The 13,243-nt window shown below is 43.3% G+C and overlaps 1 protein-coding gene across 6 annotated transcripts in view; it reads left to right on the top strand.

Annotated features, from left to right (window-relative positions):
- Window positions 1-13,243, top strand: part of DENND5B (DENN domain containing 5B) — a 1,683,961-nt gene that overhangs the window by 1,034,426 nt on the left and 636,292 nt on the right. For all 6 annotated transcript variants that reach the window (XM_069628551.1, XM_069628550.1, XM_069628552.1 and 3 more), the window contains one exon: window positions 2,386-2,514. In XM_069628551.1, coding sequence (XP_069484652.1) covers window positions 2,386-2,514 — 129 coding nt within the window. The remainder of the gene's footprint in view (window positions 1-2,385; window positions 2,515-13,243) is intronic.

The following is a 13,243-nucleotide window of genomic DNA, read 5'->3' as shown; positions in this document are numbered from 1 at the left end:
TGCACTGTATGTCTGACTCGAAGAGTAAGATGTTTGCAGATAGAAAATATGGGATTAATTAACTGGGGTTATTGGGTGTCTCTCTCTTCTTCCCCTTCTCTTCTCCTGTAGAACCCCAAAGGTTAACGCTCTCACCTTAGGTAAGTGAACGCCGAGCTCTCCATCTGCCTCGGGGCAGGGTGCCGTAACCAGTTTCTTCACTGGATAAGGGTGCAGGCCTCTTGACCTCAGAGGACTGCTGTCCGTCGTTTACTGCACGAACGGTAAGTTCCGAGTATTTCAAATGTCTTTAAAAGTCTTTTGTAATGATGTCTCTTGTTTTGCAGGGTTCCGGCGATGGCGGATGACGGGCTGAAGTGAGTTGAGGATGGAACCCGTGTGAGGAATAGAAGCGCCTGGAAGCACGTAAGTAAGCGCTTGTTGCCTGCTTCACGATGCGCACTAACTGTCCTTTTATCTTGCAGGTACAAGTTCGGAGCTGCTGAAGGGTGCCGGAATACCCACTGGGTTCGGCGTGGGAAGGAGTAATGGCACGTGCGTAATAAAGTTACCCAATGTCTTTAAACGCACCTTCTTTTGTCTTTCAGATGCGGGATGCAGCGCCGAAGGCCTCCGGAGCGTGCGAAGAGTTGGTAAGCTTTTGTCTTTCAGATGCCGGAATGCAGTGCGAAGACCTCCGGAGCACGCGAAGAGTAGGTAAGCCTTTGTCTTTCAGATGCCGGAATGCAGCGCGAGGCGTTGGTGACAGCCGATGGACCAGGTAAGAGAAGCGCTGTCACTGAAGACCGTAATGCTAACCTGTTCTTTCTTGTCTTTATAGGTGTTGCTGAAGACTGGATTCAGGATGGTAAGCCTTTTTCCCTTAGGCCCAGGATCAGATGCAGAAGACACGATGAGCGTTCTGCTGCAGAGGATGCAGAATAACGCAAAGCAAGATTCATCCATCGGGTGTGGTTTAAATAGCCTCCTGTAGTGCTTAGGTGTCTCCTTCCACAGCCTCGCCTAGGTAAGAAAAGAGTTCCTGCTTTCCAGAAGAGTTCCAGTGTTCTGAACCTAGGGAGTGGCTCCTGCCCCACCCAACAGGAAAAGTAGTCCCAAACAGAAGAGGATTAGAGGCTCAACTGGCAGGTAAGTAAGCAGCATGGTCTGCTGCAGGTAAGTCCACCCAAGCATTATGAGCCCGGCGCTTCCAGCGCTGGTACTGGGCATATTTATGAGCCTGGTGCCACTGGCGCCAGGACAGGGTCCAAAAGGTCCTAATTGGGACTGGTTGGCACTCGGAACCTGGGTTATGGGTCTGCTTCCAAGGGAGTTGGGTAAGTCCTGACCTTTTGGAAGCAGAGATCATGACAGTATGTCGCACATTTTCCGCCTGTGCAATCTCTGCACCCTGTGTAGGAGCTGATCATATTCTCCATATTTCTTTGTTTCACATAGATAAGGTGGTGATTTGCGGGATTTTGCCTAAGATAGTCTCCTCCGTTCACATTAACAAGTAGATTGGTTTCTGAACCCTTGGTCTGATGCGGTAATGGTGTTGTATTATTTAGACATGTGTAGCTCTTTGCAATTCTTCCTGGCTAGTATAAAATCCTTCAGGAAGAATGACAATCTGTGACTTTCGGAGACTTGTGCATTGGATAGTTAGTATCTTGCATTTAAGAATCTTACTCTTTACAGGGCAGGTCTTCGCCTAGAGGCACCCAGGCTCACATTGTCCGGACAAAAGCAGCAGCAGTAGCTTTTCAGAAGCAGGTTCTGTGGAAGGCCATAGCAGAAGCAGCCATGTTGACTCACCATCAGCGTTTTGCGAGCGTTATTACATGGTCAACAGCACTAGAGCAGATGCTAGGTTTGGTCAGGCTGTCCTTCAAAACGTATTTGCTTAGTTGGCGCTCTCCTTCTGGGGAGAGTAGTGCTTTTTGTTCTCCCTGAGGTATGGGAGGAAAAGGGATGGGAAATAGGAGTAAAAGTCAATCATCATAGTAACTACTTTACTCCTACTTCGTAGTCCCCTTTCCTCCATATGCCCACCCTCCATCACCCTAATTACGGTAGATAGATAGCCCTTCTAACATGAGGTGGAGTCAGTTGTACATAACCATTCCCTGTGTATACTCCGCTCCCAAATTCAACTTGAAGAACATTTTCTTTTTCTGTGCAAGTATACCAGTCTTCTGGATGCCCAGACGTATGGAGGAAAGGGGACTGTTGACTAGGCTAGGAGTACAATACTCAATACGGTGAGTAATTTAACTTTTTTCCAAAACGTTTAAATTGCTTGCATAGATGCTCTGTTGTAGGTATACTGTACATTTCCACAGTAACTTGTTCTTTTGTTGTATTGCAAAAATTGGCATTTAAATCTTTTTTTTTTTTCAATAGACATATTCAACAGATGAGTGAGATAAAGACAGATGTTGGCCGGGCGAGAGGATGGATACGGCTGTCTCTTGAGAAGAAACTCCTGTCGCAGCATCTGAAGCAGATGCTTTCCAATCATGCTCTCACTAAGTAGGCACAGTTGTTATTTTAAAGTACCTCACTCCTATTTTCTTAAACCACAAGAGGCACACAAAACTACTGGAAACTTTAAATGCTTAAAAGTAGCAAAAATCCTCAGTGTTTCTGTTGTGTATGCGTACCTTTCATGATTTAAGCATACTAGTTAATCTACTGTACAGCATGCATTTATTTCAAGCAACGTTGAGAGGAATACATTAATTCTACCCTCTTAATGTGTTTACAATGAAACTACACGTTTGATCATCACTAACGGACTTGCATTTTCTTGAAGTTCGAATTCAGCTTTATCATATTATTACTTGTACATATCTCCAAACAAGTGGTTTCATCAAGTGAATCATTTTGATTTGATACATTCACAAGCCTAGGTAGTACACATGGCAGTTGCTTTATAAGGGACTCCCCCACATTTAAAATCCCATCTCCGTTAGACCCAAACCCCCTCCCAATGCATAAAGCGCACCAAAAAGGAGAGTATATTGTTTAACAGATTTTTTTCAAATGGGAAGTGTACGGTAAGCATTACAAATGTCACTGAAAGCCCCAACTTCCTCTAGATGTTAACCCTATCTTAAATACTACGAATGAATTAAACATTTTTTAAATCCTCTTAATGTGTTTACAATGAAACTACACGTTTGATCATCACTAACGGACTTGCATTTTCTTGAAGTTCGAATTCAGCTTTATCATATTATTACTTGTACATATCTCCAAACAAGTGGTTTCATCAAGTGAATCATTTTGATTTGATACATTCACAAGCCTAGGTAGTACACATGGCAGTTGCTTTATAAGGGACTCCCCCACATTTAAAATCCCATCTCCGTTAGACCCAAACCCCCTCCCAATGCATAAAGCGCACCAAAAAGGAGAGTATATTGTTTAACAGATTTTTTTCAAATGGGAAGTGTACGGTAAGCATTACAAATGTCACTGAAAGCCCCAACTTCCTCTAGATGTTAACCCTATCTTAAATACTACGAATGAATTAAACATTTTTTAAATCCTCTTTTGTAAATGTTTCTTAACATACATTTAGCTGTGAAGAAATGTGCTCATCTGTCAATTTTCAAGGCAGTTGCAACAGCTTCAAAATTATTGTGGATGTCGGAGATGAGAGAGCACTGTCCAGTAGTCTAGTACAAAGCCAATGAGCAGTATGAAGAGAACATTAGTCATGAGAATAATGCACAACTATTCCCAATATTAACTGCGCAATGTGTTTAGATGTTTCTATCTTCTTTAAACTCTGTAGTGATACAGGAAATGTCCCTGGAACGATGGCTGTTTTAATGAATTGGCTGATAACATGAACTGCCACATAATTAGCATTTCATATAGAAAGTTAAGGATATGGTCCCTCTAAGCAGAATCTGATGGTGCAAACAGAACAGCCAAGATTGACTGATCCCAGCAATAAAATGGCCAGGCCTTAACTACATTGATAAATTACAACAGGAGGGACAAAAGGCAATGCCACACTGGCTTGGCGATCCCCTAGTTGAGGCAGCAGTCTGAAAAATTCTTAAATGGGGGACGAAGAAGATGGCATTTGGTCTGGTGCAGTTCCAGCTCAGTTTTTTGAAATATATGTTTGAATTTTGCAAAACAGTACAGACCATCTCCAGCTGTATACCTATCTATTGACCACCTGGGCATAGCACAACACCGCGTTTACAGATACATTCTGCACTGCTTGCTTTTTCATGGCTTATACTTAAGTCACAGAGGAGCCAAAGAAATGGTGTGGTGTTAGGAAAGATTTCTCTTTACTGCACCTTTCCTTCCATTTTAATGGACCCCCAAACTTTTTGCTTTTATTTTTTATCCTGACCTGTACTTTTTACAGTGCAGTGAAGCCTTTACCTTCTCTACACTGTCTTTTGCACATCTGTTCTGGGGAAACGGACATGTCCTTCAGGCTGTCAGTACTAGGAAACATGTTTTCCCTTAGCCTTAATACTGATGTTACTACTTGGAAACTTTTGTATCACTTTTGTAGCTTTTGTCATTGTGCCATGGATCTTACATTGCAGTACAATGGGGTACATGTTTGTTTTTGCCCTATACGAACACTCAGAGGATTTTTGGTTAGGTGTGCTAAATGGACAAACTGGTGGCAGCAGTGACCTTTTACAATTATTTTGTGCTTTTCGTTTTAGCCTTACCGCATTTACTGTGTTTGGCTACTAACTGTGGCTAGTAACCAAACGTGGCAATGCCACAAGGTTTTTTGCTTGTCCTTTGGCCATCTTGTCTTTTAGCCTTCTTCCTGGCCTGTGAGGCCAGGAAAATCCTTATATGGACTTTCAGTGCCCAGGAAAGCAGAGGCTTTTGGCGGGCTATTGGAGGGCTATGTGTGTGGGCTGGGACTGTCTGGTCCTAATCCACAAACTGGTTTGAGGGTGTCGGACTATTATGCATGAGTGTTCCCGCCCGTGGTCCTGATTGGACCACTACTGGGGTGTGTGTGTGGGGGCTAGTCTGTTATTGGCTAATGGGGGTTTCCGCTGTTACCTGGCTTTTGGGATAAGAGGACCCCTGCACTCACTCCTGAGTGATCCTGGAGAAACTTGAAGCAGCCAAGACTTCTCGCGAGTCTCACAGCTGGACAGAAGACCAGTGACCCGTCTGAAGGAGGCTTGGCGACCAACTTCTGCTGCTGTCCTGGAAGAGCCCTGTCTTGCTGTCGATCTTCAGCAGTCCTGTGAGGGAGCTGATACCCTTGGAGTGGAGGGAACATCATTCCTGATGTCTGCTCGTACCCTGCGAACAAGAGCCTTCGAAGTGTCCCGGGACTGCCATGTGGCTGACCAGGTCTGAGTTTGGACTACTGTGTTGCCGACGTCACTGTTCTGCGTTGAGGCCTGCAACTTGGGGGATCCTACAAGACTTGCCTCAGCAAAATGTCAGAGTCCTAGCATCATGGGGAGCTGAGATAGGAGAGAAAGACTGACCGTGCCAAGCAAGTCCCTTTGCATCGCCGTGCTGCAGTGACAACCATCCGAAACAGCTCACCTGAGTCAAGTCAAGTACTGAGAGGGGTCCTGCATCGTGTTTTGCTGCTTTCTTCAACCGAGAGCCCTTGCACCAGCCAAAGACACCGACCAGATATGGGCTCAAACCTGCAACCCCTGCAAATGAAGGGCTGAGGCTGACGGCTGGATAAGCGACCTCAGACCTTCAATCGACCTGCAAAGTCCTGTAAAGAATCAGATTACAGGGGGGCGAGTTACAGTGGTATTTACCTGCCCCTAACCTTACTTTAAAAGTTTTGTTAACTTTCACACAGTTCTACAATACTTTGGCTTTGCCGTTGCATGCTTGTGCAAGCCTTCCAAATGTTGGAGACACTTTTGTTAGAATAACTTGTCCTTTAACCCTTGGAATAGTTCACTGGACCCCCCAGACCCTACCTTCATTTTTTCCAGCGTTACAAACTGTGCCAAACTTTTCCTGAACTTTTGTGCATAAGGTCCCAAACAACTTGGGGACGGACTTGTAAAGCTACGGCTATTTCTCTGTGGACCTGTAGTGCATAAACTTGCATGTGAGCATATCGGACAGCAATTATTTGTTATTGCAAGCATGGCAGACCTAGTTTACCTTGGATTTCTAAGGGTCTGCCTGCTTTATGCTGGCGCATAAAGCTTGCAGACCCCATAGGGATCGCGAGCATGAAAAGCCATGCATGCGCAAATGCTGGAGCATTTGTATTTATTGATTTATTTATTGGTCATTTGTTGGGCGCTTATACAATTGGCAAAAAACAGTTTCAAAGTGTCCACAGGACAACAGGGTGGGGACAGAAGAAGGTAGACATTGAATTCCAACAGAGATAAATAATTGAATTGATATTACAAACAAATAATGAGAATAAAAGGGAGGGGAGACGTAGGTACTATGCTTTGTGAGTGTTCAGAATGCAAGTGCATGGGGCGGCGGAAAGGTGTGATGGAGAGGAAGGGAGGTGGTGCATTCTGTCCCTCCTCTCTGCCATACAAACGCTTGAAAATGAGCGAGGATGCTAATGGAAGCAGTGCAAGCTTTTACTCCTTACATTAACGTTACGATTCTATTGAACATGAGTCCCACGTGTCTGCATGTAATCATGCCTGCACAGTAAACTCCCCAAAAGTCCCCTAACCTGACCACATGACCAAAGCATTTGTCATCTTCAAGCCCAGGCCATGCAGTTAGGTTACATTTGGTTGATTGCTACAATTGCAAGCCTTGGTGCAATGTAGAGAAAGATTCCATTAGGCTGTTAATAATTCAAAATAAACACTTTTTTGAAGATGTGCTGTTACTTTAAAGTTTTTAGAATGGCTCTGCATGCCCCCTGTAGATGCAATGTCAGAAAATTACCCTTTGTTCTTGTTTTTCTACCTTTCCATGAGGTCAGGAGGCTTTTCATAGCAATGGCACTGACCGCCGCCACACGTTTGACCCACACAGGGGACTTTGTCGGCTAATACAAAATTAAGGATTACTGGCCTTGTATTTAAAGACCCTTCCTTGTGGTTTTGTTTAGAAAGGACATGACCTTAAATACAAAGCCACTAGTCTTCACTTATGTGTTAACCCAAAGTGCTGTAGGCATAAAAACATATTTTTTTAAAAGTTTGAAAAGTGAAACACTTAAAAAAAAAAAACTTAAATTGTTCTGCTAAAGTAAAAAAGAAACTGAAGCTTACACACACATTTGTATTCTTAATCATAAGGAAGTCAAAGGTAAACTATCTACTTGTGCAGTCCGCATTAAAGATTTGTGCTCCACAAAGAGCGCTGGGATCCCACAGCAAAAATAGATTAGGTCTGCATACATTCAGTGCAGGTTGTAAGCTTGCTCATCGAGAATATGCAAATACTCCATATTCATGGAGTGAAAACGTATTGCGATACCACCCTCTATTGGGCACTGAAGTACTAGTTTTATGATCAGATATGCTACTGTTTTGCAAAAATGGGCTATTCATATAGTCTATTGGACTGAACTGGTTTGCTGCTAGGAAGGATGTGACCCTTTGGTAGGGGGACTGTGACGCGCTAATAGCTCCTTGTGTACTCCTGTGCAGTCCAACATAGAGGCACTAGTGACCTGTATTTCATAAATGACAGTACAAGCTGAGTGCTGCAGTTGGAGACAGTGGAGGTGAGTGGCGGAGCTTCACCAAAGAAGTCATCTGCACAGTAAGATATTTGTCCTGCAATGTATGACTTGAGAAATAAATCGGTTCCTGGTGATAGTTTACCATCCTCCTACCCGCCCCTCTCCCTAACTGATGAAATGATTGAAGAGGCAGTTTTTTTAAACCAGCTGATTGATACTCACCTTGGGCGCCAGTGGAATGTGTAGAATCCTGCATCACAGTTGGCCTTGTCACCAGTCGCTACCCACTCTTTAGGTCTAATTGGAGGGCTAGCAGATACAACTGTACCCAATACTCATGTAACAGCTTTGTTTAAACACTCAAACTACTGGGTCTAAAATCAAAACGCCAAAAGGTGGTCTTAATCCTAAGAAAAGAACTGTCTTCTATTCCACAGCTGGGAAAAGCACAGAAGTGGGGCATTCATCTACTGGAAAAATTGCCACGACAAGGGTGAGTGTAACTTCATTTATGATGTCAGTCTGTTATACTTGGCCCTTGCAACAGAACAGCCCAATACGACTACCCTGACCATAGCCGAACTGTATAAGAGCGGCAGTTTTGGACACCATAGTGTTGTGACTATGGATGATATGTCCTCCTTCCTGACTGAACAGCACTTGGGTGCGGAGGTAGTAGACACGCTTTATCAGTTAGCTCGGCCTCTCCTCCTAATTTACACCATATTCTGCGGGAGCTAGATAATAATGTAAAACTCTCCTCATCATCCATCTCAGCCCTCAGTATGGTATTAAGCTCATTTGTTTCACTGTACGACAACATTAAGATAGAATTAAGATCTCATAATTTGACGTTAAGTGACATAAAATTGAAGATGGAAATGGTCGATGCCTTATTGAGGAGTTCTGGTTTTATAGATGCCACTAAGGTTTTGCAAGGAATTCAACCCTCAAGTCAGGCTCTTATACCTCCTGCCACAAGTGATGTGAACGAGATTTCACAAATTAATAATTCCATTGAATAAAAAGGCTACCAGGAAGTCAAAGAATGGAAGGAAAAACTAATTAAATAAGCAGAGCTCAAGACAATTTCTGCAGAACCTCCATACCACGAACAGGCAGCCTCTACGGCTCAAGGGACAGCTCAAGCGCCACCGACAGATTCTGCGTGCTCACATTAAATAAACTCGACTAGGTCTCATAAGGTTAATTTTTAATTATCATTACTTCTTCACTCTGATTCTCCTACTAGTCTGGGTGGGTTTGAGATCCCTCCTGTGAACAGAACCCACCTTAATCTAATGGTGCCATCTACATTGTCCAATGGAGCATCTATTTAGTTCAAAGCAAAACAGCCTGAGACGTCTACAGTAGAATCTCAAACGAGAGAAAAGGCCCCAGCCCACTGTCCATTATCATATAAGACTGACTGTAATGTAAAAATGCCTTCTACATTGCTTTATGAAGTGTCTGTACACTATAAAGGGAAACATCCCGGGATATCTGTCCGTTCAGTGGAGTCCCAAATGGGAGAAAAGGCCTCAGCCCACTGCCTAAATTAATCGGAGTCTAACCGTTTCATTCTAACTACAACACATAATGGGCATCTTGGTAACCTTAAAGCGATGGAGAATATCAGCAATGTTGTCATAAAGGACTTTCCACAAGAACTTCTACGTACGGACAATGCTGTTATTTTAGATCGTGCAAACGTATTGACTCTATTCCATGAAGTCCTGTTGAGGTATGCTCGACACGATAAGTAAGTATGATTTACTTTATTGAATAATCATACAAGCTGGCGCCCCGCACTGCAACTCCCTTCACTCGCTCGACATCCTTATCCAACCGTCGCCCCCAGCCATCCTTCTTATCACACACACTCCCAACATTCTCTCTCACGTGCAGGCGGGGAGCCGCGGCCTTTCCAAACAATAACATTTCATTAGGCATTAGAATACTACACCTGTGACTTCGCCTAGTAACCTCTAAAGATCTAGAACTTAGCTATTTCATTGATGAGGTGAGAACAGATATAATCCAAATATGTCTCATCAACATTCTTCATGAAAATGCTTCTAGCTGAAGCGGAAACCATTCTACAAATGCGGTATGACCTGTCCTCTTATTATGAGGAAAGGTCACTATAGGATTTGATTAAATCATTTTGCCCCTTGGTTGGCAATGGATATAATGGTGAGTTGTTAAAAATTAAATTTCAGGGGGGTGCAACTACTGTGTGATCAGTAGAATTAATTTGTGCCCCCAGACTCACCGTGAATAATCAAAATGGCTGGTCATGGTTGACCCGGAAATCTAGCAAGATTTTAGAAGATTGCGCAATGGAGCACAGGTCTTTAACAAAATGCAAGTTGTAGAAAATGTGACATTACTCTCTTGTAATTCAAGGGGGTTTTAATAGTTTTAATAGTTTTTTATATAATGGAGTGTGAAAGGTCCTTAACGCTCATAGCATTGTTTTACTACAGGAGGTTTGGTTGAAGACATTATTAGCTATAGATCGGTTATAGTGATTCAGCAACTCGCAACTCTCGGTGATGAGACATCTAGCGGCATCTTTGTAGCCATCAAAAATGATGTCCTATTGAAACATTGTTTTTTCAAATACACACTATGGACTTTTAGCAGTTAAATTAATTTTAAAGGGAACCCCTTCTCCAAGCCCAATTTTGATTGTTAATTTGTATTGGAATCCTGCCTTTTCAGCGCTAGACGAGTTTTTAGTTCGGTTCACCCAATTTATGGAAAAGTTCATGTGAAGCAATGAAAAAGATACCATATTTGTTTGTGACTCTGAGACTGCAGAGCCCCTGTGCCTGACAAATCTTTCTCAGAAGGTTGTCCAAACAGATTTAAGTATTAGACACTTTTGACGTTTGCAATCTACTTATTGTGACTGGCAATGTTAAGGGTGATGTACCAAGCAGAAATGCCTGGATACCTGGAAAAATTGAAAATTGTCCACATGTATAGGTTATGTGATTCTGTCGCCATCATTGTTCAATGAGTGTGATGGCCTCACCATACTGGATATGGCTGCCAGTGATCGTAATATCTTAAGTGCCATTCTCAGACTTGAAACAAAACATGTACAGGCAAATGAGCTAATAAACAAGTAGACTAATCCGGGCAGAAATAGGATTGCAAAGAGGATCCGTGATAGAAGAGATTTTCAAGCAAGGATGAGAGAGACATTTGAGAACACAATTGAGATGAAACTCTCAGCTGTAACCTCTGATTGATTTCTAATAATGCCCATTGTAATAGACTAACAACCAAAAATCCTAGACAAAATGTACATCTTTGACCCATTAGTCCAAGCTAAGAGATCTGTTTTAAGGCAGAGCTTATGACATTTATATAAACTGAAGCTCACAGAAGAGCAACGGAAACAAAAAGCATGACATTTGTGACAATCCTACAAAACTTGACATAACGCATGCAGTCTTTTATTACAGAAGGCCGGTGAGCTCATCTAGCACATTCACTACAAAAAAATCCTCATAATTTTTGGGATTTAATTAATGCAAAGTCTTTGAGTAAAGAGAATACCCAGTGCAATTCTATAGCTGAAGAAGTCTAGAAGTTACTTTTTCTGGTCCTTTACAGACCCATCGCCTTCAAATAGGGCTATCCCACAGGCTGCATTACCCCAATCCCTACCATTCAACTTTGACAACATTGAAAGTCAGATTACAAAATCTAACTCCAGAGCCCCAGGTCCTAATGGACTTAGTAATTATATTATCAGACGTGTTCTAGCTATCTGGGCGAGGGTGCTATTATTATTATTATTATTATTATTATTAATCACTAAATCTACCCTGAAAACATGGAAATGTTCGATCATCATACCGATCTTTAAGAAGGGTGATCGCTTAAATCCACTGCATTGCGGTCATATAGCCTTCATGGATGCAGAGAGCAAAATGTTTGCCTCTTTCATCTTAAGTGACTTAGAACAGTGGGCTTGCTAGAGCAGGAGTCTAAGTATCAAACTGGGCTCAGAAAAGGGATGCGGACCCTACTAAACAGTTCTATCATGAGTTGTCGTCGGGAAAATGTTTGGTCTAAGGACGGCCTTTCCGTTTATGTGGCATCTGTTGACTTTTTCTCAAGCCTTTCACACAGTTAACAGAGCTTTGCTCTGGTCGAAGCTGAAGCAATGGAACATCCTGGATTCCTTATTGGCCATTCTGGTTCACTTGCTTGAGGACACTTACCGACAGGTGAGGATGAATAGGCAGGGTAGTCTAATAGTTTTGTAACACACAGAGGACTTCAGCAGGGGCCTGTCCCTGGTCCTTGCCGGTTTAACCTCTACCTTGCTGATCTCGGAGACACGTTGGTACCGGTGTTATATATATATATATATATCATTTTAAAACCATTTTTATTGGTTTTTACAACAATCAAATATCAACCAACACTCCCAACATTTTCAGTTACCAGCATTTTAGCATACTTTTGCATATCTTTATTACTGTCATCTCCCCTTCTGCCACCTTAACTCGAGTTTTCTCCTATGATCTCCAGATGTCATGTCTCTGGGGGCTCTTCCCCTTCGCAGCTCTGTCGTATCATGTTCCCTTGGGCTGGTTTGGGTGGGTCCCAACAATGTAGCCACAAGTTGTCTCCAGGCTATCAGAGGTCCCACTTCGTGTTCCTCCCCTCTGCTGGCTGCCTCATACCATACTACTGTTTCGGCCTCTGGCCATTTCAAGAGATGATGCCACCATGCTTCTATTCTGGGTCTGTGGCATGGTTTACAACTCATAGCAATTCTACGTTTAGCCAGAATGTAGGCCAGGTCCTTGGGTTTGCTCACATGTTTCAAGTTGCGTGGTCTGGTGAATTCCCCTACCATGCATGCCCAAACGGATTCTACATCTAGCTTAATCCCCTTCTCCCCAGAATATTTTCCCACCTCTGGGCATGCCCATAACATATGAAGCATCTGCGCATGCACCTCCCTGCATTTGGGGCATGTTTGTACCTCTGTACTCCCGAATCTGGCAATTTTCCGGGGGGTCATATATGCCCTATGGGTTATGTACAGCTGAATCTGTTGCAGTCTCGCATTCCTGAACACCTTTTCATGATATCTGTGCCCTTTCCCATTGCCGTCTTGCATGGGTGCTCTTGCCTCCTCCGCCCAGTCCAGTGTCAACTGGGTCACCTCCTTACCCACTCTAGACATCACCAGTTCGTAGATCCGGGATACCTCATGCCCTCCTTCTGAGATATCGTATATCGTTTCTATTGCCATGTTAGGTTCTTCTGCTAGCACTATTTCGGACCACGACTCATTCACCCGTTTGACCACTCTGGTGTAAGTAATGTATTGCCCGGGTGTAGCCCGGTTTAATTGATTATCGTTTGGAAATCCAATGCCTTGCCCTCTTGCCTTATGTCTCCCAAGAGTTGCCAAGCCTACCTGCTCCCAATGTCCCTGGATCGCCTTTCTTAGTTGCTCATCCACCCTGCGTAGCATCACAAGTGGTGCTTGCGGTGAGCATGGGGTCGGGTTACCCATAGCTCGGCACGCCTTGTGCCATGTCTTCCCGCCTAGGTGCAGCA

The sequence above is a fragment of the Ambystoma mexicanum genome, chromosome 12 (genome assembly GCF_040938575.1).
Source record: "Ambystoma mexicanum isolate Mex_15411 chromosome 12, UKY_AmexF1_1, whole genome shotgun sequence".
Taxonomy (NCBI): domain Eukaryota; kingdom Metazoa; phylum Chordata; class Amphibia; order Caudata; family Ambystomatidae; genus Ambystoma; species Ambystoma mexicanum.
Note: the sequence above shows the minus strand (reverse complement) of the source record. Positions and strands in the feature narration are given on the sequence as shown.